The sequence below is a fragment of the Triturus cristatus genome, chromosome 10 (genome assembly GCF_964204655.1).
Source record: "Triturus cristatus chromosome 10, aTriCri1.1, whole genome shotgun sequence".
NCBI classification, from domain to species: Eukaryota; Metazoa; Chordata; class Amphibia; order Caudata; family Salamandridae; genus Triturus; species Triturus cristatus.
The window spans coordinates 833,473,393-833,495,907 of NC_140593.1; the positions used below are offsets into that span (position 1 = coordinate 833,473,393).

The 22,515-nt window shown below is 44.5% G+C and overlaps 1 protein-coding gene across 1 annotated transcript in view; it reads right to left on the reverse strand.

Annotated features, from left to right (window-relative positions):
• Nucleotides 1–22,515, reverse strand: part of NLRC3 (NLR family CARD domain containing 3) — an 820,465-nt gene that overhangs the window by 494,827 nt on the left and 303,123 nt on the right. The window contains exon 5 of the mRNA XM_085630169.1: nucleotides 3,704–3,790. Coding sequence (XP_085486295.1) covers nucleotides 3,704–3,790 — 87 coding nt within the window. The remainder of the gene's footprint in view (nucleotides 1–3,703; nucleotides 3,791–22,515) is intronic.

Genomic DNA, 22,515 nt, shown 5'->3' on the forward strand with positions numbered 1-22,515 from the left:
GTTGTCGTTGCTTTCTGAAACATGTAAGCCGTGGTTAGGATTTGAGAATTAACATTCTAGCATTCAGGGGCACTAGCCGTGTATTTCATTTGCTATGAATTGTTTTGTTGCATTTTATGTATCAACTTGTTCCATTAACCCGGTTACTTTTGTTTCCGACTGATTTTCGGCATCTCTTTAAGTAAACACACTCTAAGTTGCAGTATTTCAGTTATGTCTATTAACACTGAGCATCGTGATTGGGTGAATCTTATTTTAAATTGGATGGTCCGGCACCAGCGCGTCAGGTGATCAAGATCGCGGAGGCGATCGAAACGCGTCTGAGGCGGACACTTGTCTGACAATGAAATAAAACGTCAGAATTGAAAAATTTGGAATCGTTTGCTGTCTTTACTTTTGGACGTCAGCATTGTGCGTGGTGAAGAGGTCCTTACCTGTTTTCAGCTCCCTTTGCCTTACTGGGGAGTTCAGGACTTTGTCTCTATATATATATACATATATACATATATCCAAACGAATTCTGACAAATAAAGCGCCACAGCCTTTCGAGTCGGGCCGGTCTCAGGTGTGTCAGACACCTAATAAATCCAAACAAAGCACACGCCAACCCTCAGCAGCGTGAAACCGGCCACACCAGCGTACTTTAAAATCTTTTATTCCAGGCAAAACAGCATGACGCGTTTCGAGGTAAAGCACCTCTTAATCATATGCACAGTTTAGGGGGTGGGATCGTAAGATATTTCAAACGTAACTTAAACATTGAAAAAGGACCAATGTCCATTCATTTAAAGAGGCAGTCTGTTTTTTCATTTTCAAATCATTATGTTCAGTTAAGGTAATGAGTACTTGTTTTGTTCTTTTACTACGTTATACGAAAGTCTCTGCTCAAATACTTTAAAGTTCACCATAACTTTTGTGCTCTTCTTACTTCCTTACTCTATTTTTGGACTACAAAGCCCACAATGCCTCTTGATTTTTTCTCCAATGTAGAACTTGGCAAAAACTTCCCAAATGTCACTGTTTACCAAATGCTTCCAAAGCCTTTACTCGGTCAAGTACCTTGTTATGGCTGCATCCGATGGCCACAATGACACTGGAGGAGTTCACAACCACCCTGGTTTTAACTCGTTCTTCCTTGCCTCTATGGAGTAAAGTTCATCTGCACGACGTGCTTCAGGGAAATCCCTTTTGCAGACTCTGGCTAATTCAAGCGTTCACATCCTTGGTGAGGCGGGCCTCTCACTGTGGCCCTTCCATTCAACCTTTGTCCGTGACAAGTGTTTCAGCCGGTGGGCGCTCCTTTTACAAATCCAAACGAATTCTGACAAATAAAGCGCCACAGCCTTTCGAGTCGGGGCCGGTCTCAGGTGTGTCAGACACCTAATAAATCCAAACAAAGCACACGCCAACCCTCAGCAGTGTGAAACTGGCCACACCAGCGTACTTTAAAATCTTTTATTCCGGGCAAAACAGCATGACGAGTTTCGAGGTAAAGCACCTCTTAATCATATGCACAGTTTAGGGGGTGGGATCGTAAGCTATTTCAAACGTAACTTAAACATTGAAAAAGGACCAATGTCCATTCATTTAAAGAGGCAGTATGTTTTTTCATTTTCAAATTATTATGTTCAGTTAAGGTTATGAGTACTTGTTTTGTTCTTTTACTACTACTATACGAAAGTCTCTTCTCAAATACTTTAAAGTTCACCATAACTTTTGTGCTCTTCTTACTTCCTTACTCTATTTTCGGACTACAAAGCCCACAATGCAGATATATATATATATGATAAAAAAAATCAGGATACCAATTTCACAAGCAGCCGGGTATTCCAGTCCCAACACACCAATTCAATTAGTATTTTGATCAATATTTAACTCTTTTCAGTCTTCCTATACATTCCACCCATTACTACATACATTTTGAAAAAAACTGCCTGGATTGATACCGTTTCTTTCACATTCCTCACAGCTTATGCCAGGTCAGATAAGTGCAGCAAGTGCATTTTGAAAAGACTCTGGGCCTCACCAAATCTGTATTGCAATTACACTGCATGTTGTTGGACAATCAGCTAGTGCTCCCCTGTGTATGCCTACTTCTGCATTCCCTGTAATCTGTTGCATATATTTAATATATGTGTGTTACTCCGACACAACGTGAAGGGCGATCCCGCCCGAGAAGTTACCTGGGGGTGTTTGCTGCAGCGGCCCCGCCAAATAACGAGAGGCCCCCAGAGGGCCCCTGAGGTGAGAAGCTGCGGCCCACAAAGATTGGGAGAGGTCCTCCGGCATAACGCTGCCCACCGCTCTGCCCCCGGGGGTGGATGAGAGGTCTCTGCACGGATATCGCTGCGGAGAGGCCCAGGACCTGGCTTGCCTGACCCTAAAATGGCGAAGGTCAGGAGGACTCGGGCTTTGAAGATGGCCTCGTGGCTGAGCATCAGACTGGGCTGGTTGCTTCTGTTTGGTGCTGGGAGTCCCTCACTGTGCCCAGAGGTCCGGCCCCGGCGCACGGTTGTTTTTTAAAATTTTTTATCTTCTAGCAGTAGACCATCCAGGCACCTGCAGGCTCCCATGGTCAAGATGGCCGGCATGTGAGGAGCTCCGGCTGGGAGATCCCTAGCTAGGGATTACCTTTCCGGCTCTAATCCCCTGAGTTTTACCCCCTCCTTGAACATTTGGACTCACCTGAGGTTATATGTGATGGTGGCCTTTCTACTCTCCAATTCCTGCGATTTTGGTTCGTGATCTTCCAATGGACCGTGTATTTTGCTGACCTCGGAGCCCGAACAATCATGACCGCTGCCCGGTGGAGTTGTTTTATCAGCTATAGAGGAGATTAGGCTCTGGTTCACCCCCTCGGCCAACACCTACCCAGCCGGACATTGTTTCCCTTGTCTCTCCGCTGTGTCTCCTTTCCTCCCCCGCCCTCCAACAAATCCATCCCCTGAAGTACTTTCCTCCTTGCCGGTCTACCTGACCCGATCTGCATCCCCTACCCCTTTTTACCTTCCCCCATCTTCCTTCTTTGCCCCTTAGGATCTGTGTCTTGGTTATGCTCTGCGCTAGTAACTCATGTTTGTTTTCCATACGTAATACTTGGGTCCTGTAATTGTTGTAATTTTGTACTTGGAACTCGCTGATCCTCATGTAAAGCGCTCTGATACCTCCAGGTCTAGCCAGCGCTATATAAAACTCTCCAAATAAATAAAATAAATAAAAATAATATACTTAAGTTTATAAAATGAACAAACACATAGCTGTAAGAATCGTGTGCAGTTCATGAATGCATGCCTTGTGACGATTTCTAGGTATAAATCATACTTTTGGAAAAAGCCTTGCGAATGAGCCCTTCTCTTCTGGTCGTAAATGAAGGAAAGCTCCCAAAAACGTTTTAATCTGAGGACTGCTGTGATCTCTCACTATTTAAAAGTCAGCGTAATATGTTCAGTTAGTCACATCTCCCAATGATTATCAGGGAGAAAATGGCAGATGAACACGGAGTTGAACCTGTGGATTTTTGTGCAAAATGCATGTTAGTCCACACAACTTGTGACAAGCGATAATTATTGCCCCCAATAAATATTGAACATCGTCAGTTTTTATAAGTTGAGATAATTATTGCGACCAATAGTGGCCAACTGCTGACGACAGCCCAGGGCTGAAGGCAGACTGCCAGTTCTTGCGCGGCAACCCTGCTCCTTACCTGATCTTCTTAATCTGACAATCCTTCGCACTCAGCACGCTGGCCAACAGCTCCATCACATTGTCCTTAAACTGGTTATTTTCAAGTCTGTCAAATTAAAATTGTGACAAAACGGAAATATTCACTGTTACTTGCGCAGAAAATTTTGTTTTACTTTTTGTTGTTTCTTTTAACAAAAAAATAATATACAACGCCACCAAAATAAATATACTGTTGAATCTCACAGTACTTGAAAGGTTTAATAGGAGATACTTGGCAGCACTTCAAAGTAGCATATATTTAGATTTGACCAAGGTCTTTCAGAAATATCATATATCTTCCAAACAGTAAAATATTGCCATATTGTGCCCATTTCGAAGCCGGGAGTAAACCGCAGCCTCCACTTTACACTCTGCCATCACTCAAACACAGTGGGGTGCAGGGCTGTTACTGAGGTTGATGTGGCCTTAATGCTTAGGACATGGAAAACTGAATGGATACGCAAGCGGTGTGTAATTGTATGTGTCTTGTACACTGCTGCCCTGAGGCGTCCTGGCGCTGTAGACCGCTGGGGAACCCGTCCTGGCTATCCCTGTGAGATGGTCCCTTCAGGGTATCTCCAAGGTGAAACCAGGCATCCCCAGCGAATGTGGGGGGCCGTTGTGGAGATGAGGCAAGCTAATGCCCAGAGTTGCCGAGTGAGTTCCTGGTTAGAGTAGGTACCGAGGCGAGAATTATCGAGTCCATTTTGACCCTGGTCCACGACCCTGCCGCGTCGGGAATTGAACCCTGGTCCCTGGCCGATTCTCTGCTTACGGATCTGCCGCCTCTAACCAGTGAGCCACACCTCTCCACGTGTGGCAACACGAGATACCCTTCACCACACCCACTACTTGAAAGGGGCCAACAAGACCGCTTATATGATACTTTTGCTTGGATTAGGTGCTAATAGGCAGATTGTTAGAAACCTCTTAATATGTTGAAATAGACGAGTTGCAGAGAAAACAGAAACAATACTTTGGAACATGAAAGGGTAAATGCCACTGGTGCAGTGAATTGTAACCTTATCAAACAACTGTGGAAAGCTTTGTTATAATTGAATTCTGCTCATGAGATCCATCTGCTGCATGAAATGTGATAATTCATGAAACAACTGTGGAAGAATTGTCCAATGGATTTATTTTGTGTCTCTCTATGGCCTTCAGTTTTTATGCGGTAGCTGGTGGATTTTTAATGACTTGTGCCTCCTCTTTTCATGAGTTCCTTCCAAAACTGAGCAAGAAACTGTGCCCCTATGCCAATGACTATAGTTTTAGGGAGTCCATGTAAGCAAAAGAAATAAACCAAAAGTATTTCTGCCAATGTCACTGCTGCAGGTGATCTCGTGAGCAGGGGAGTAGATTGGTTACTAAAATGTAGTGGGGGTGGGGAGTAGGGTGCAGTGAGATTCAGATTTTCCAGCATTCACTCTGGCATTGAATGTTAAAATACGTTATAAACAAGCAGGGTTCATGAGAGGGGCTTTAGGAGCAGTGGAAAGGGAAAAGAATACTGATTGGCCGGGTAGTAGGCGAGAGAAACCACAATATTCTGTAAAATAACAACCACTTTTGAAGACTTTCAAAATAGAGAGAGGGAGCGAGTGTTTGGTTTTTGTCTGTGTATGTAAAAATTCCTTGTGAAAGGACACCTCACCATACCCGACTGAAAGCCCCTGTACCCGACTAATTACCTGAAAATACAATTATTAGGGGGGTGTAACACCCCATACACCCCCCCTCCCCCGGTAGCTACGCACCTGCTCATGAGAGGGATAAAGTGTTTGAAATAGTGTACTAGGACTAATTTATTTAGACATTGGAGACGAGAAGCATACAATGTAATCCTTGGAAACCATTGTCCAAGGTTATCATGGCATTGGTAGTCGCTGCAACAGTTCTATGGCAGGAACATTTAATGTCTTGCCTTCACAAAGCACCGAATATTGAAGAACATATCAGTTAACACATTACCGAATCTGTGGCCACCAAGTGCACAAAATTATTAAGTTCTGCAGCCTCCTTTGTCTCACAACTTAACACCAACGAAGGCACCCTTGCACCAGAGTGCAAGGGTGTCTGCGAGCAGGGAGGTTTGTTTATGTACAGGAAGGTGTTCCTTCCTGCACGTAAACAAACCTAAAATGCCGTTTAGTAACTAACATGTGTGCTGCTTCATGCAGCACACATGTAAGTTACAAAACAGCATTTTTAAAAAGGTTTGTTTATGTACAGGAAGGGACACCTTTCTGTACATAAACAAACCATGGCATTTTGCTATTTCCATGTGTGCTGCACAAGGCAGCACACATGGAAATAGCAAAAACAAGGAGAAATTAAGCATTTCTCCTCCTTTCGCCACCTATTATCGCCGCCCTTGATAATAGGTGGCAGCGTCAAATTCAATGGGTGTTGTGGTGGTACGCCCACTGCAACACCCACTGTACGCCCCCTTTCACCCTAAGTTTAGCGTGAAAGGCGTGAAGACTGTCAATGAAAAGCAAAGCCATATATAGCTGCCTTTGTAGTTCCATCAGAGATGGGTAAAGCCTCACTCTTGTCCCAATTCATTTTATAGCCTGAGAAGGAAGAGAAGTCATCAATGATTTAAAGAAGGGACGGAAGAGAACGGGGGAGATTTGTAAGGGTAAGTAAGATATCATCTGCATATAAGTAGATTTTAGAGTGTCCAATTGGGATGGGAACACCTGTGATTTCAGCAGATTTGCAAATTGTGGCAGCTAATGGTTCTATTGCTAAAAGAAAAAGAAGGGGGGGATAGAGGGCATCCCTGGCACGTACCCCTCCGAATCGGAAACGTATCAGATAAAAAACCGCCGCAGTTCACCTGAGCACAAGGATTGTCATACAACAAGCTTGCTTTGGTTATAAACTGATCACCTAACCCAAATCGTTGCATTATTGTAAAAAGATATTCCCATTTAATGCGATCAAACGCTTTTTCGGCATCAAGTGAAAGAGGTAATGCATCCTCTGTAAAATGTTTAGCAGACCACAATGTATGGGCTAACGTACGGAGATGATTCTGAGAGGATGGCCCCGGGAAAAAGCCTACTTGTGTGTGGTGTATTAGGGAAGGTAAAACTTTACGGAGGCGGGACGCTAGGATGCTGGCTAATATTTTCCCCTTGCACACCAAGTACCGCCACAGGTTCTGACATTTGAGAAAGCAGTGACGACTCAAGTCACCAACATCTGTGCCAATGGTGGCAGGTAATACCAGAATTTGACGAACAACGAACGCAAAGCTATACAAGCATTGGCTAGTGATGATACCATAACGATAAAGCCCGCCGATAAAGAGGGAGCCATCATTATAATGGATACATCCGCCTACCGAACGGAGTGCCTCAGACAATTAGAAGACACCTGTTTTTATGTACCACTAAGAGAAGATCCAACCAAGAGACTTGAAAATGAAATCAAAATTTTTGTGGAAGAGGCTAGCACAAATGGTTGGATTACTACACAAGAAGCTGCTTTCTTGATGAAGGCCCCCCGGTCATTCCATATTTCCACGCACTACCTAAGGTGCATAAGAATCATAGACCGCCTCTAGGACGTCCCATCATTTCAGGGTTGGGCTTGTTGCTCGAACCACTGTCCACATTTGTGGATCATTTTCTGAGGCCTCTGGTAAGCGAAATGCGCACGTACTTAAAAGACACTAAGGATGTCTTGCGGCTGGTGGAAGATATACGCTTTGAAATTGAGCAGGATTTCCTCGTATCTTTTGACGTGGAATCATTGTATATGTGCATTCCTCAAGATGAGACCCTATCAACCATCGAGCTGTTACTCATGAATAAAGCTCCAGACACCATCACACCTTTCATCATTGCCTGTGCCCGGATAGCTATGAGGGAGAACTTCTTTAAGTACGAAGACCAACATTTTCTCCAAGTATCTGGCACGTCTATGGGGAGTGTTTTTGCCCCAAGTTTGGCAAACCTGTACGTTCATGTCTTTGAACAAGAACATATTTTCAGTAGCGCAAATCCATATATTACCCATATACGCTTATGGAAGCACTACATCGACGACGTGCTAGTGATTTGGAGAGGAGCACCAACGCCGATCATGGAATTCAAAGCTTGGGCTCAACGAGAGGAATCGGTACTTGAATTTCACCTGCGAGTACAGCAACACCAGCCTACCCTTCTTGGATATCAGGATTTTTCCCACCGATGGGGGTTTGGGAACCGAGCTTTACAGAAAACCAATGTCAAGGAACTCCCAGCTGTCATACCACAGTTTCCATCCCAAAGCCTTACGCGAGAATTTGCCGTTTGGACAGTTCTTGCGTATTAGAAGGAATTGTTCATCTACTGCTAAATACTAAGAACATGCACAAAATATGGCAATACAACTACAAGCCAGAAACTACCCTGGAAACTGGTGAAGAGATCGTTGAAACGGGCAGCCAACAATCACAGATCTGCGCTCATAGAACCGAGCGAACCGAAAGAAGTGAACAACACACTCACTTGGGTGCACACATTCTGCAGTTTTTCTAATAAAATCAAAACGAGCATCCTCTCCAATTGGAGAATATTGAACATTGGGACTACACCATTACCACGCCCACTGTTTGCTTTTAAACGCAGTACTAATATTAAAGACGGTCTGATACACACAAGACCTAGAGGTAGGAAGCCGGATCAACAGGAGACCCTCTGGGGTTTGCCGCCGGTGAAAGGACATTTTCCTTGTGGTTCGTGTGCAGCCTGCCCCCAGACGTCTCACATCACAGAGATAGATATCGGTGCGGCAAGACCCTGGGTACTATCAAACCACACAAATTGCAATAGCGAACAGTTGATTTATCTGGTCACTTGTCCTTCCACACTGCGATACTTGGGAAAGACCACACGTAAAGTCAAAACCCGTATCTTGGAACACAAGAGCACCATTCGGTGCAAAAAATCTTCTTCCAAAATGACCAGTCACTTTCTCAAAGCAAAACATTCCCCACAAGATCTAAGATGGCTGGTTCTTGAGAAACCTTACATACCTAATCACGTAACAGACATCACTACATATCTGTTTAGACGTGAGCAACAATGGGTTCACAGATTAGACAGTGACAAGCTGGGTCTAAATTACGATATTCCCTGGGTGTCTCTATAATAGAGCTGCTCAAGAATCCTGCTGAACCATGTTCTGACAAGGTTAATGAATTTCCATGAGTTTTTCACTCAAGCAGATGTTTGTTCAGTTTTCACACTAAGAATTACGCAGTATGTATACACAAAACTCACATGTCCTAGTTTCAGACAACGAATCATTCCTTTATGTGGGTTAACACAACCATACACCTGCTTACTTGACTATTTACATTAACATCAGTATCTTTTTGGTCTGTGCAAAACAGCATGTGAGCCAAGCATGACACGGTATATAGAACAGGAGACTATCCCCTTTATTGATACGTCTTCCCACCAACTGTGTGGTACCATATATCCCATCATGCCCTTTCAGCTACACCTAGATGTATCACATAGTCAGGTTCCTGGTCATCATGTGTAATTTTGCTCCTTACTTACACTACGCGATTTACGCAGTATACGGGACACATAATACGCTGTATATGACTAATTTTAGTTTCGATCTTCTGCCCGCGACTACATATCCCGACATTCCCTTTTTCACGCGCATGCGTAATGTTGCAGGCATGATTTTATCGTCTGCAGATATTCCACCGTAGATACTGGAGCATATTTTGCAGGTTGTCCTTTACTGTTTTGAAATCATTGACTTATCCGATCAGTACTACACGGATATTTAGCCTCATACCACCGGTTTTTACATTGATTTTCATCATGCTGCCTGCACATGCGCCGGGAATTAATATTCCCTCGCTAGCACATGTGCAGGCCCTCTCCAAGCGGGATCCTCACATTTGCTGGTCATGAGCTGTGGGCAGTACAAAAATGAGCGCATTTGCCACCGACATTCACCTCTGGTTGCAGGCTCAATCTGAGCTCAGGGTATCGACGGAGAGGTGTGTGTCGGGGCCAAGCTTTGCCACGGTGTACCCTGTACTTAGAAATCGCGATTTAGCAGTCCCTTTAGTTTTCTTAAAATTGCTCACTGGGGTTGTTCTTCCCGCTGCATCTAGAAATCGCGCTGGAGCAGTCCCTCTTGTTTTTGAAAATTGCTCATTGGGGTTCACTGAATCGCTTTTCTTCAAGGACATTTACCTATTTTGTGATGATGTCCATATGCATTTTGGCTAAATTGTCAATTGCTCCATGTGTGGCCTGTTCCTTTAGACATACATGTGAGGTTTTTTACTACTATGTAGGCTAGATATATAGGGAGCTCTTGTGCTCCACCAGTTTCTCCCACATTCTTGTTCCTAATTATTTCCTGACCAGGCTGTATGACTTAATCATTGTGTCAACCTTGCCGAGAACGGTACAGGATATCTTTTTGATAGTTTGCTTTACTATTATTTCCCTCAGAGCGGTGCCCCCATCCTGAGCTGTTGCCAGGCTGAGGTAGAGTTTTTTACCCAGCACTAAAGGGTAAGAATCTTCTCTTTTTCAGTTTTTCATCACAGTTATCTTATGCCTAGAGACTCATCCTTCTCACACAGGTCTGATGAATTTCTAAAAATGCTTCTGTCTCCAATAGGTAATCTCACCTTCCAGAGCAGTCGGAGTTTTGAACACATTTGATTTTTGTATCCTTTGTTTTTACACATTCCTGAGCACTGTAACAGCAGCATCTATATAGGCCCTGAAGAAAGCCTCGCCCAATCAAGGGGCACCTTAGGCAGAAACATGTCGACCACCATTCTTCACCTTATCACTGCGACTTAAATCCATGTAGCTGATGCACTGGTTTTAATCCTGGCAGAGGGTGCTCCAGAATAAAACATATATTTGACGCCCTCTAGCTAGTTTTATTCACACTTCCTTCACATTTCTCATTTCCTTTGTGCTGCGCCCTCGCTCACATTATTTTGCTCATCACATGTGGATTTAGAATATCCTATAATTAGATACCTAAAAAACATCCCTGAACTCCTCCCTCTCAGAGAGGGGGTTGTAGCCCTCAAAGGAACTAGGTCTTTCCTTTGAGAGGAGAATCCCATATGATGAAGCATGTCACCTCTGGTGAGTGAGGGATTTCGTCCTAAAAAGGGAATTTCCCACAGTTAAGTCTGTGTGGAATAGTCTATGGCTTAACTATTACTTTCAATTTTCAAGTATCTTGCACTTTATAGACCCAGGGATTTCGCATTTGTCTTTGTCTAATATTTTGATATCACAATTTAATAACGAGATGGGACAGTAACTACTGCATAGCAGAGGCTCTTTACCAAGTTTGGGTAGCACTGCTATAACTGCCTTGTTAGAAAGAGGCCCCAATGACGATTCCCTATCTGCCTCCTGAAATGCAGCATGTAATGTATCAATAATATTGTGCCCAGTCCATCGGTAAAATTCAGCAGGGAATCCATCTTCCCCAGGAGCTTTGTGGTAAGGTAAAGCAGTAATGGCTCTAGAAATCTCATCCATCGTGATTTCGCCTTCAAATAGGGCTCTACCCTCATCAGAGAGACGGGGAAGGTCCACCCCTGTGAAGAAGGAAGACATCTTATCTAGATCTATTTGATTGCTTGGAGTATAAAGGGATTGGTAAAAAGAGGCAAATTCATTGACAATCTCTTGAGGTCTCGTGAGTATGTCGCCTTGCATTGACCGAATAGCTGGAATGGCCATGGCTGCCCCCCTTTGACGCAGTTGTGCAGCTAGCAATCTCCCTGCCTTCTCCCCCTGTTCGTAATGTCGTCCCTTCATTCTCTGCAGAGCATACTCAGCTTTAGAGGTAAAAAGATTGTTTAAGGCCATACGTGCTTGCTCTAGTGATTTACGGTTCTGCAAGGTTGGGGTAGATGTGTATAGATGAGAGAAAGATTGAATGTCACGTTCCAGCTCTGTTTGTCGCGCAACATTCTGCTTATTAGCGAGTGCTACGTCACGCATTAAATGACCTCTAATAGTGGCTTTAGCCGCAGCCCAGATAGTCCTACTGGAAGTTACAGAGTCCTTGTTAATGGAAAGATAATCTTGGAGATGGGATTGCAGTTGAAGTTTACCCTTGGGAGTTCTATGCCGTTGAATGTTCATGCGCCAGTGTTTGCGTCCTGGCTGAGAGAGTCCAAGATCGAGAGACAGAAGAACAGGGGAGTGATCAGATAAAGCTGCTTCTAAAATGCGAGACTCCGTGACCAATTGTACCGTTCTATGTGATGTCAAAAAGTAATCTAAGCGAGAGAATGTGCCATGGGTGGGGGAAAAGAATGTGTATTCTGTGTCTGTTGGATGTCTAAAATGCCAATGATCGACTAATCCGTTGACTGAAATTATATCATCTAAAATGGCTCTGTCTGCCACATTGCCTTTATCTAACGGACCTGTTTTGTCTAGAATTGGGTCTCATACCAGATTCCAATCCCCACCAATGAGATATTGTGACAGAACATTTTTTTAAGGTCACACATTTTACCCATATAATTCACCCTTACTCACAGCTGTTTCACATTCACTGGTGACAGGGAGATGGGGCACAGGGCATGAATAAAATCCACACCCTCATATGCCCCTTGCCATAGCCGAATGATGCCTCTGATAGGCTCAGAAGCAGGCCTGAGTACAGGCTGTGCACTTTTGAGTCTTCCACCTGTTGCAGGTTTCCAGACTTACCTTTGTTATCTCTTCTAAAGTCCTTGAGGTAAATCTGCATCCATGCAGGGTTTGAAGACCTACAGGTGCACTTTTGTGACTTTCTTTAAGATTGGGCCCCCAAAGTTGTCTTTCTTACATGCTGCTCATAATGGTTTCGTACTGATTCTCCCTTTTTAGGACTTGTCTAGACAGTGCTTGCGCTGTCTCTTGGAGATGAGCTGTCTTCAGTTATAGATGTTAAACTTCGCCCATTTTCCCACCCATCTTCACAATTGGCTTCTCTTCCTATCCTTTGTAAATGATGGCTTGTGATTCATGAATAGGCTTAGTAGTGCATCCTTAGTACCTCCCTCTCTTCTGTTACCTCCCATGAGGACAGCCCCTCTTACACGTGTGTAGTATCCTGCTGCTCAGCCAGAATGATTCTGTGAAAGAATGTTGGGATGTGGAATGTTGGAGTGGCTAAGTCAGTTGGTGTATGGGCTGAGCAGCAGGGAAGCTGCTCCTGGTGAGGCTCTTATTCTTCTTTTCCATGTAACCTGCTAATCAATAAATCTTCATGGAAAATTACTTGGACTCGACTTCTTTCAGTATACTACATTTAGTACCAGGAGTGGGGCGTCTACAGTCTGAAAAGAAGAGGCTGAAGAAACAAGAACCCACAATCAAGCTAAAGGATTCTCTTTTAAACTTATAAGGAGCACTTCAATTTAACTGGCACCAACGAGCCCCACCAGTGACCTTTCATTGGTCGCCCACAACTCGACTGTGCCAGTTAGAATTTATGTCCACCTGCTCCTCCTGCCTACTGCCTGCCTGCAGTTCCTGCTGCCTGCCATTTCCTGCTGTTTCCCTGACCTCAGAGCTTTAACGGGACAAAGAGACCAAGAACTGGGGTTTGGGGACGAGATCCGGTCAGTGTTTTTTCATCCTGCTGAGCTTGAGACATCTTTATTTTACCAGCTCCTCCTGCCTGCTAACCTGCTGTCTGCAGTTCTTGCGACATCCATCGCCCTCACTTTGTTGTTTCCTACTCAGGTTACAGAGCAGGTTACACAGAGACCAGATCGGGGGAAGAAAATCTGAACCGGTATTTTCAATACCAGCGAAGGAAATTTGAAACTGGAGAAGGAGACCCTTAATCGGAGATTTTACAGGACAAGAGGCTGTTTGAGAAGCTCAAAAGCCAGCTGTATTGTCAATGTCACGCTTCTACAGTTTAAACAGCGCTCTAATTTTGTTGGTTTCAAAAACAGAACTGTATGGATATCTACTGGAGGTCAGTTTAATTTGTATTTGTATGCATTTTCAGTTTCATTTAAGAAAATGTTCCCCTGAGCATTTCCATTTCAGACAAGGCAGTTACCGTTACTGGATTGCGATATTTAAACATGGCGCGAGGCACCTTCTCACCTCGAGCCGTAGTCGCGTGGATTTCCTTTTACTGTGCCTTCCTGTTACTAAGGGTTTCCCCTGTGTGACAATTTCTTCCAGCGTCACCACAGCTGTTCGGCAATCTTTTGAGCTTGCTCCTGCCGAGAGCCATCCTGCTCTACGTCTATAAACGTGCCGCCATCTTAGGATCGTCCCAATACACTGCTAACGATGTTTCTACTGCCAACCACGTTTCTTTTGCCAACCACGTTTTTGTTTGCCACAGTAAGGTAATCGAAGCTGAAAAAGTTTCCCATACATTTTCCCTGTTGCACCTTTGTATGCATCAGCATTCTTCTCCAGACGTGTGTTGTGTTTTATTTTATGGACATCAGATCATTCCAGTGGACACTTGTGCTCCTATGCAGGTACGGTTTTCATTTCCTTAAATCTAATCCTGCATTGGTCTTTGAGTCAAGTATTCTCTGCTAAACAACTTTGGCAACTTCTGGTTTCACGAAGATCTGCTGCTTCCATCTGGAAAGTTAAGCATCGGGTTGGGTGCGTTGTTTTTAATGGAACCTTGCATGTTAAAACTCCTGCTTTTTCAACTATACAACAATTGGTGCAGTCAAGGTATTGTACTTTCATTTCCCTACTCTGACTGCACATTCAACTTACTTGTCTCAGCCGAGTCGTCGCTCTTCAGGCCGTGCCTTCTTCTACATCAATTTTGCCTGCTGCGCTACAAGGATTCACCCTGCTGCGCTAAAAGGATTATTCAACCAGATGTCAACCTGCAATTTGCTTGGACATTTATTCTCCTTCATTGTTTATTTATTTATTTAGTTCTCTATTTATTTTCTTGCAATGTCCTACGCAATCTACATTTACATGGCTGCAAGTTTCTCTTACATGCTGTTTTTTTTTCTGGGGAACCTTTTCTTTACGTAATATTATTGCCTCGGTAGTTTCTACCCTCTGCTTTTGCTACTTATGGTATTGTACTGTGTGGTGCCTGCCCACACCTTTCCTGTGTTTGGAGTAGTTTTACAGTTCCTATTAGTACTGCGTAGTTATTTTCACACCTCCACTTGCAAAGTTTTGCTGTACGTTGTGCCATGTGGCGTGCTCCACACCTAGTTTTACAGTTCCTGCATTTTACATTATTACAATTGGAATTTTACGCCATACCTTGTGTTTTTACTGTATGGTATTTTACACCATACTTTGTGTTACTGTGATATTTTACGTCACACTAGTTTTACGTTTCTGTATGGCATTGTACTGTGTGGTTCTTCCCACACCTATTTCTGTTTTTTTGCATTTACATATTGCAATGTACTGTGTGGCATTTTCTGCCATACCTAGGATTTGCTGTCTTTCTGGGGACATTTCTCCATACTCTTGCTTGAGTTAAAGGCAACTATCATTTTGCTTGTTCTATCTATAGCTGTCTTCCACCCTTTCACTGTTCTTTTGCTTCTGTCTTTTGTTCTTTCCTTTACCTTTTTGCTTATGCTCTTGTATATTTTTGTGTTTGCCTGGCCAGCTTTCATATCTTTGTCCTTGGGTTTGTTTTGTTATTTATGTGAGGGAGGATGTGGGTTTGTCTTTCTGTGAGAAAGGGAGTTGGTGCATTAGTCATTGTTTTCTTTTCATCTTTTCTTGTTTGCGTTTCCTACTTTTCCACCTTTCATCTCCATGCTTTCTTCCAGTGTATTTTTTTCTCTATTTTCTTGCTTGGTTTCTGATGTATTTTAATACTTCCTTCTTTTCCATTGTAAAGGAGAGAGATATGTGGTATCCTGCTGCTCAGCCAGAATGATTGCGTGAGAGAATGTTGGGATGTGGCATGTTGGAATGCCTGAGTCAGTTGGTGTATGGGCTGAGCAGCTGGGAAGCTGCTCCTGGTGGGGCTCTTATTCTTCTTTTCGATGTAACCTGCTAATCAATAAATCTTCATGGAAAATTACTTGGACTGGACTTCTTTCAGTATACTATAACGTGCCATTCCACTCTAGCTTTCATTAGCAATTAGGGACCACTATTTACTTAATGTCTTGTTTTACTGGTCTAAGAGCAGTTCCCACAAGGGAGAGCTCATTGTTTTCACTCCTCTGAGCGTTTGTGTATACAAGGCCATATTTCTTATCTCCTTGCATTTGCTATTCATCCAAGGCCGAAATCAAATGTCAGACGTGGTTTCCCCCAGAAGTGCAGTGTTTATCTTAGAGTGCATATTTTATAGCTGGCTCTGTTGTGTTCACTCACTCTGGCTGTGTTCGCTTGATCACTCTATGTTGGCCCCCTACCCAATACAATAAGAGGCGAGATGCCTTTGTGCTCATCAAAGCCTCTGATTTTTGCTGAGGTTTTTATATAGCACCACATCTCCCCTGTGCCCCACTGCTGTCTCTCCGAGCACGAGTAATCTCGGACATGGGAGAAGGTCTCTTGTGAATTATTATTACTGCTTTGATAGCTCCTCACACCCCACCCCCAAGGGTACGAAATGCCCAATTAGCTCCTCATTTGTGCTCCACCCCCCCAAATAGAAAAAAACAAACAAAAACGTCCGACTCCTCACAATGATTTATACAAAGTGTGCCGGGATGGCTCGGAAGAGCCGGCAGGGCCGGGTCTGGGTCAGTCTCTGGCCTAAGATCAAATGGCACTGACCCAACTCTACGACTGAAAACACTTAGGGGCATATCATCAAGGACAGGCAATAATTATTGCTAAGAGCACTTAGCGCTAGGATAATTATTGCCGGGTAACGTGGAATTTTATCGCTGAGATAGCGTGCTATTAGCAACGCTTATCTCAAAAGCGATAAATTTCCAAGCGCTAACTGCCAAATATGAGATTATCACTGGAACTCCAGCGATAATCTCACAAAGTTTGGCGACAGCTTGATTATAGGGCAAGGCATACTTAGCCATGATATCCACATTACATAGGATATCATGGCTAAGTCAGTCTTGAAGCAGGCGTAAGGAAAGTAGCGATAACAGAGGTTATCGCTATTTTGCTTGTCGCTCTGCAGGTTAGCGTGCCCATTGATAATTGGAGAAATGTCGCTTAGCGACATTTCTCCAGTTATGTCAGGGCAGGAACGCCCACTTTGCATCTCATTAGAGATGCAAAGATGGGCGTTCAGAAAACAGGCGCTAATGCAAGGTTTCAAGCGATAGCATGACCTTGCTGATTAGGCGATAAAATTATCACCACTTTTCGTCCGAAAACGGACGCAAAAGCGGCGATAATTTTATCGCCTCTTTGATGACTTGCCCCTTATTGTGCACAGAGCATAGCAGCAGCCAGGGCTGGTGCTAGGCATGGGCAGAGTGGGCAGCTGCCCAGGGCCCCGCTGTCAGCTCATGAACACAGGGCCCCACACTAGTGTGTCACAGCAAGGCCAGGGTACACTGGTTCTCTCCTGACGACTGCTTATCTAATTTCAGAGAAAGGTAGCTCCTTGCAATTGTGCCCACGGGAGACGCCCCTCCCCTCGGCCTCACAACCATGGTATAGTGAAGCTAAACCTAGCAGAGGGGGACCTTTTGCAGGGTTATCCTGCAATCAGACCTCCCATCCTGTTGTCCATACAGAGGCACCATAAGACGCTCATTGCCCTGCAGCAGTTTTAAACCTTTCGGTTGAAAAGCAACTCTAATACATTCAGTCCATTATGAGCTGCTAAGAGGTGCTTGTAGGTGGATGAGAGGGAGGGGCTGCAGCCCAGGAGGGGTCTGTGCAAAAAACGCTTCAGGACCAGGGTAATCTACTGAGATGCAAACAGCTCTGAATGTGTAAGGCTGTATGCAAATTAGAGGGGTCGCACACTGTGTTTCTGCCCAGGGCCCCCAAGATCCTAGAAACGGCCCTGGCAGCAGCCATAGGCTGTTGCTTCCTTCTGACTGTTGACTGCTGAGCATATCGGTGCCCTCTTCTCTTATCACACGGTGTGCACATCCGTGCCTTCCTCTAGTAGAGAGATGAACGTCTGAGTCAGGCAGAGAACGGGTATGTAGATTTGCAGTAGAACTAAGAACAGTGAGGGCCGTTGTGCCATTGTTCTTTGTAGCGCTCCAGGGCCAGCTGGTTTCAGGATTCATATAAAACGCGAGACTCTATAGCTCTTTTAAAGAGTGTAGACTTATAGAAGACTATAAGTCTTTACCGAACACGTAATACGTTCGCTCCAGTGTGCTTCTCTTCAGATTTTAATAGGATCACCAGTGATCGTCATTGCCAAAGAAACAAAGTGTTGTGTGACAACAGTGGCCTTCTAGCAGTATTTTCTTTTCCTAGCGCTATGAATCCCTCAGCAGCTTTAAGGCTCCTAATTTTATTTATTTTGTTCCGCAAGACGGGGGTAACAAACCAAGGAATTTGCAAAAGATTAGCTGAAATACATACATGCTGTGTAGGACGTAAGTTTGAAACGTTTCTTCTGGTTTGTGTAAATGGTATCAACCAGAAGTTGCCAGATTACATTACTGAGCTATTTAGTGCATCCTTGGTCATGTATCATTCTTTTGTATCGAAGGATTATTGAGAGTTTCGCTGCATGCGTACAAAAAATATATTACCTGTATTTACTTACTTTTTGGTAGACTGTTTGCTGAAATATGGCTGTTTGAAATCTTTTCAGAGTGAGCTTTGTTTGTGCCTTTCACTGAAATGTGCAAGTCTACTTATTCGTTGCTATTTCATGTTGCATTTCTTTTGGAGCGGTAAATGAGTGTCCAGCCGCTCTTACTTATGTCTGTCAGTTCCAGGCTGGTTCGATCACAGGTATCTAACTAACATGGGGCAGCAGGGCCGGACTGGCCGTAGCGGGCACCGGGCAATCCCCCGGTGTGCTGCACGGGTGGGGGTCGGTTATGGGCCCTGGGGGCCGGTTTTGTTACAGGGCCGTTTGTGCAGCATAGCTGCAAAATCGGCCCTCTAACAAAATCGGCCGAAAACCGGCCATGGCAAAGAGCTCGGCGGCGGGGGGAGGGGGGTGGGCCGGCCGAGCACTTTGCCAGGGCCGGTTGTGGTTCCCAGTCTGGCCCTGTGGGGCAGGTGTAGGCGTGTAAGGCAAACTTTAAAGTGGACATGACAATTTGGCCAGCCCAAGAGGGACTGTCAAACCGTCATGTGCACTTTCATCTCCCCCACCAGGCTGCATTGCACAGCCTGGTGAGGAATTGCAGAGCCTCGAAGCCCCTGTCTGAGCGCCGATCCACGGAGCTCAGACCAATCATAACACTGCTTAAGGCTGCAGAACCCGGCGGTACCCAGGTAAGTCTGTTTAATTTTCTTTTTTGTATTCCCCTAATCCGCTCTCCCCTCCCCTGTTCTCCCACCCACGCTTAGTAGTGGAAGCTACTGGTACGTTGAACCTCAGCTCTGCTTTTCAGACGCTGCCTCATGGCTCACAGCAGGATTTACAGGTTGAGGTGCTCTGTGTGCCATGAGTGGGAAACTGTACTCACTGTTTCAAACGCCACAGAGCGGTATTCTTTGAATACATTCCAGTTTAGCGACTTAGTTTTAACAAATTAACACTTTTGGGAAGAGCACTATTAAATATAATCATTTCTTTCCACCAGTTACAGTCAAAACTATTTTCCTTTCGGACAGAATGCATCAGTAATACATTTGCATTTTCTTAACCTCAAAGGTCGAAGATTCACCCCCTTTTAAAGTCACCATCTTTTACATTGGGTGATTTTTTTTTTTACCTTTTCCACATTGCACTGAGCGAGTTAACCAGTCCTTCTCTAAGGCACGCCACACCATGCCACATAATTCCAATCAGCATAATTTCACTCAATGCCACACACTTCCAAGCCACAAAATTCAACTCTACATGTTTCCATTCAACACCACATCATTTAACAACAAACCATATAATTCAAATCAACAACACAATTACACAACACACCACATACATCCAATCCACACCACAGAATTCAACATCATGCCACAAAATTCAACGGCATGCCACATACCACTCCACAAAACAAATTACCATTCCACATAATTACACTCAGACATACAATCCCAATCCACATAATTCCAGTACACTCAATACCACGTAATTACTATCCACATATTTCCACTGCACACCATGCCATATAATTCCACTACACAAATCCACACCACACTTTTCCACCACACACAATTCCACAACTAACTGTTCCAATCCAACCCACATAATTCCACTCCACACTTCATACATCCACTCCAAACCAAAACACATGGGTAAAAGACATTGTCATTTACAACGCCAATAACTCTAACTCTCACAAATACGAGACTATTGCATTGCAAATGCTTGTTTCTTAAATATTAGCATGCGTTTAACATGCTTTATTAAATGATGCATTTGAGAAACGGTATTTACAGTTGACCTTAAAAATTGCGCAACCATTTAGCAAAACCGCATATAACGTTTGTGCGTTTTTTTCAGGTTGCAAATATTTTTGGGGTGGATTTTATTTTGAAAGCAAACATACTGCACAAATGTTTGGCAAAAAAAGAAAGTCACCATTAAAAATAAAATCGTAACTCTTGCGTTAATTCTTCTGAATATATCAGCATAGAACAGAGGAGCATTCTGGAACCATAATATATAGAGCATTTCACAAACATATGTAGACAATGTTTTACTGGTAACACACGTTAATGAGCCATATATACATTTTTTAAGACCTTATAAACATTACCTTATAAACTTAGCAGTAGGCAGCCCTCTTACCCTTAACCATACATACCGTGCCACTGAAAACTGGCACCCAAAGGGGTCATTCTGCGGGGAGTTGAGCATACTTGTGCAGTGGACAATTGGACATCAAGACTTGTCCTTAATCCCCAACAACATGTCTTGGGAGTCCGGCATAGGAATTCCACAATGCTGAGAAATCAGACTGGCCTTCTCCCAAACAGAAGTAAACAAGCATTTACAATGCAACGGTCTCGGCATTGTTAAAGTTAGAGCTATTGGCATTGCTCATGACAATGCAGTTTCTTTAAATGTTTTAAAAACAAAAGCATAAACAAAAATAATGTCATGAGCAATGCCAATAGCTCTAACTTTACCAATGCCGAGACCATTGCATTGTAAATGCTTACAACTGCCACACGCCACCAGACTCGTGGATTACAAGAGAGGAGCTCCGTCATAGAACCGCGGCCAGTGTTGCCAGATGCCCCCGTGAAGCCTTTGCCCTGCTAATGTGCCAGACTTAGCACTTTATACGTAATGTTAGTAGCTCCGTATCTGCCCCGCTGCATGAGCACAAGGCCCCTTTCAAACCAGATAAAAGTATGGGGAGGGGGCTTCGAAATGGCGTGCCAGTCTCCCCGTGGCACAATACAGCGAACCCACCACTCTCTGTGATTACAGCAGATTATGGCCGGCGCACAGCAGTCCGTTAGGGCAGTTCACGCCTGTTGCAGCTCAGGGGCGAGAGGAGGGGCTATTACCTTCCCTTTACGTGATTGGAGTGTGCATTCTGGCATTGCGTAATGTCAGCGGTATGTTTGGCGCTATAAAAACAGTCAATACATTCATACATGAACAGATGTTATCAACAAAAATAAACGAGGATTTGGTTTCTGTAGACTGTAGGGGGGGGCATGAGGAGACCAGGGGTTGAAAGTGAACACCTTTAACTGCCCCCTCCCCCCACCACTCACAAGCAGGAACAGAGAACCCCTGTCCGAGCGTTCCCTGCGCGCAGCGCTGTAGCCGGGCCCTTACCTCCATGAACAGGGGCCATCGGTGCAGAGCGGGTTGTGCTTCATGGCAGGCGCAAGGAGAGGGGGTGCGTCGGTCTCCGCTGAGGCTGCAGCCCGGTCTCCGGCCTCATCCACCACCGCTGCCGTCCGCAATGCAGCCACCTCCGCTAGGACTTGGTGCAGCTTGCAGTCTGTCCCCTTCTGGACTGTCCTCTGTTACTCTCTACCATTCACCCCCCATTGCTTTCCCTGGCTGGCAATTTTTCATCTTAAAAGACATGTGTGCTTGTGCCCCCTCTCCCACATATCAAGCTCAAACTCCTCGAGGGGGATGGGGTGAGGCAGCGCCCGTCCAACTAAAACGTCCTGTGTGGGATCCCTCCCTGCAGATCCCGGAGAGACCAGCCAGTCCGAGAGGAAATCTGCCTGCAGAGCCGGGAGGAGGAGGCGATTCTCCAAAAGCAGTTAATTGGTGTTTATTCGCTGCTGAAAGCATCGACTCTCCAAGAAGCTGCCTGCATGTTCACCGACGCCGTTGTAAATGGTGCTATTTCCTTCATCTACAGAAGACCTGTGCTAATTCCGCCATTTACTGAAGACCGGTGCTATTTCCTCCATCTACAGAAAGCTTCTGAGACATCAGCTCTTCCTGAAGACAAACTCAATGTCGCCACCACTGCCTGACAACTGATCAGCTTTCATTATTGCTAGGGGGGCAAAGGCTCCACCCTTTTACTCCTATTTTAGAACATGTTTTGCTTCATCATATTTCAAAAAAGGAGAGGCCCAGTGTCAGCAAAATAGTCCAATACTACGATATATCGCAAGTTTCTCACATAGGCTCAGCAGCCACTGTAACCTCATGACTAAGTCAATGGAGATGGTGACGATAATCCAGTTCAGAACTGTTTACAGTTTAGGGGGGCAAACAAACACTACAAAGAATTAATTTCTTACTTAC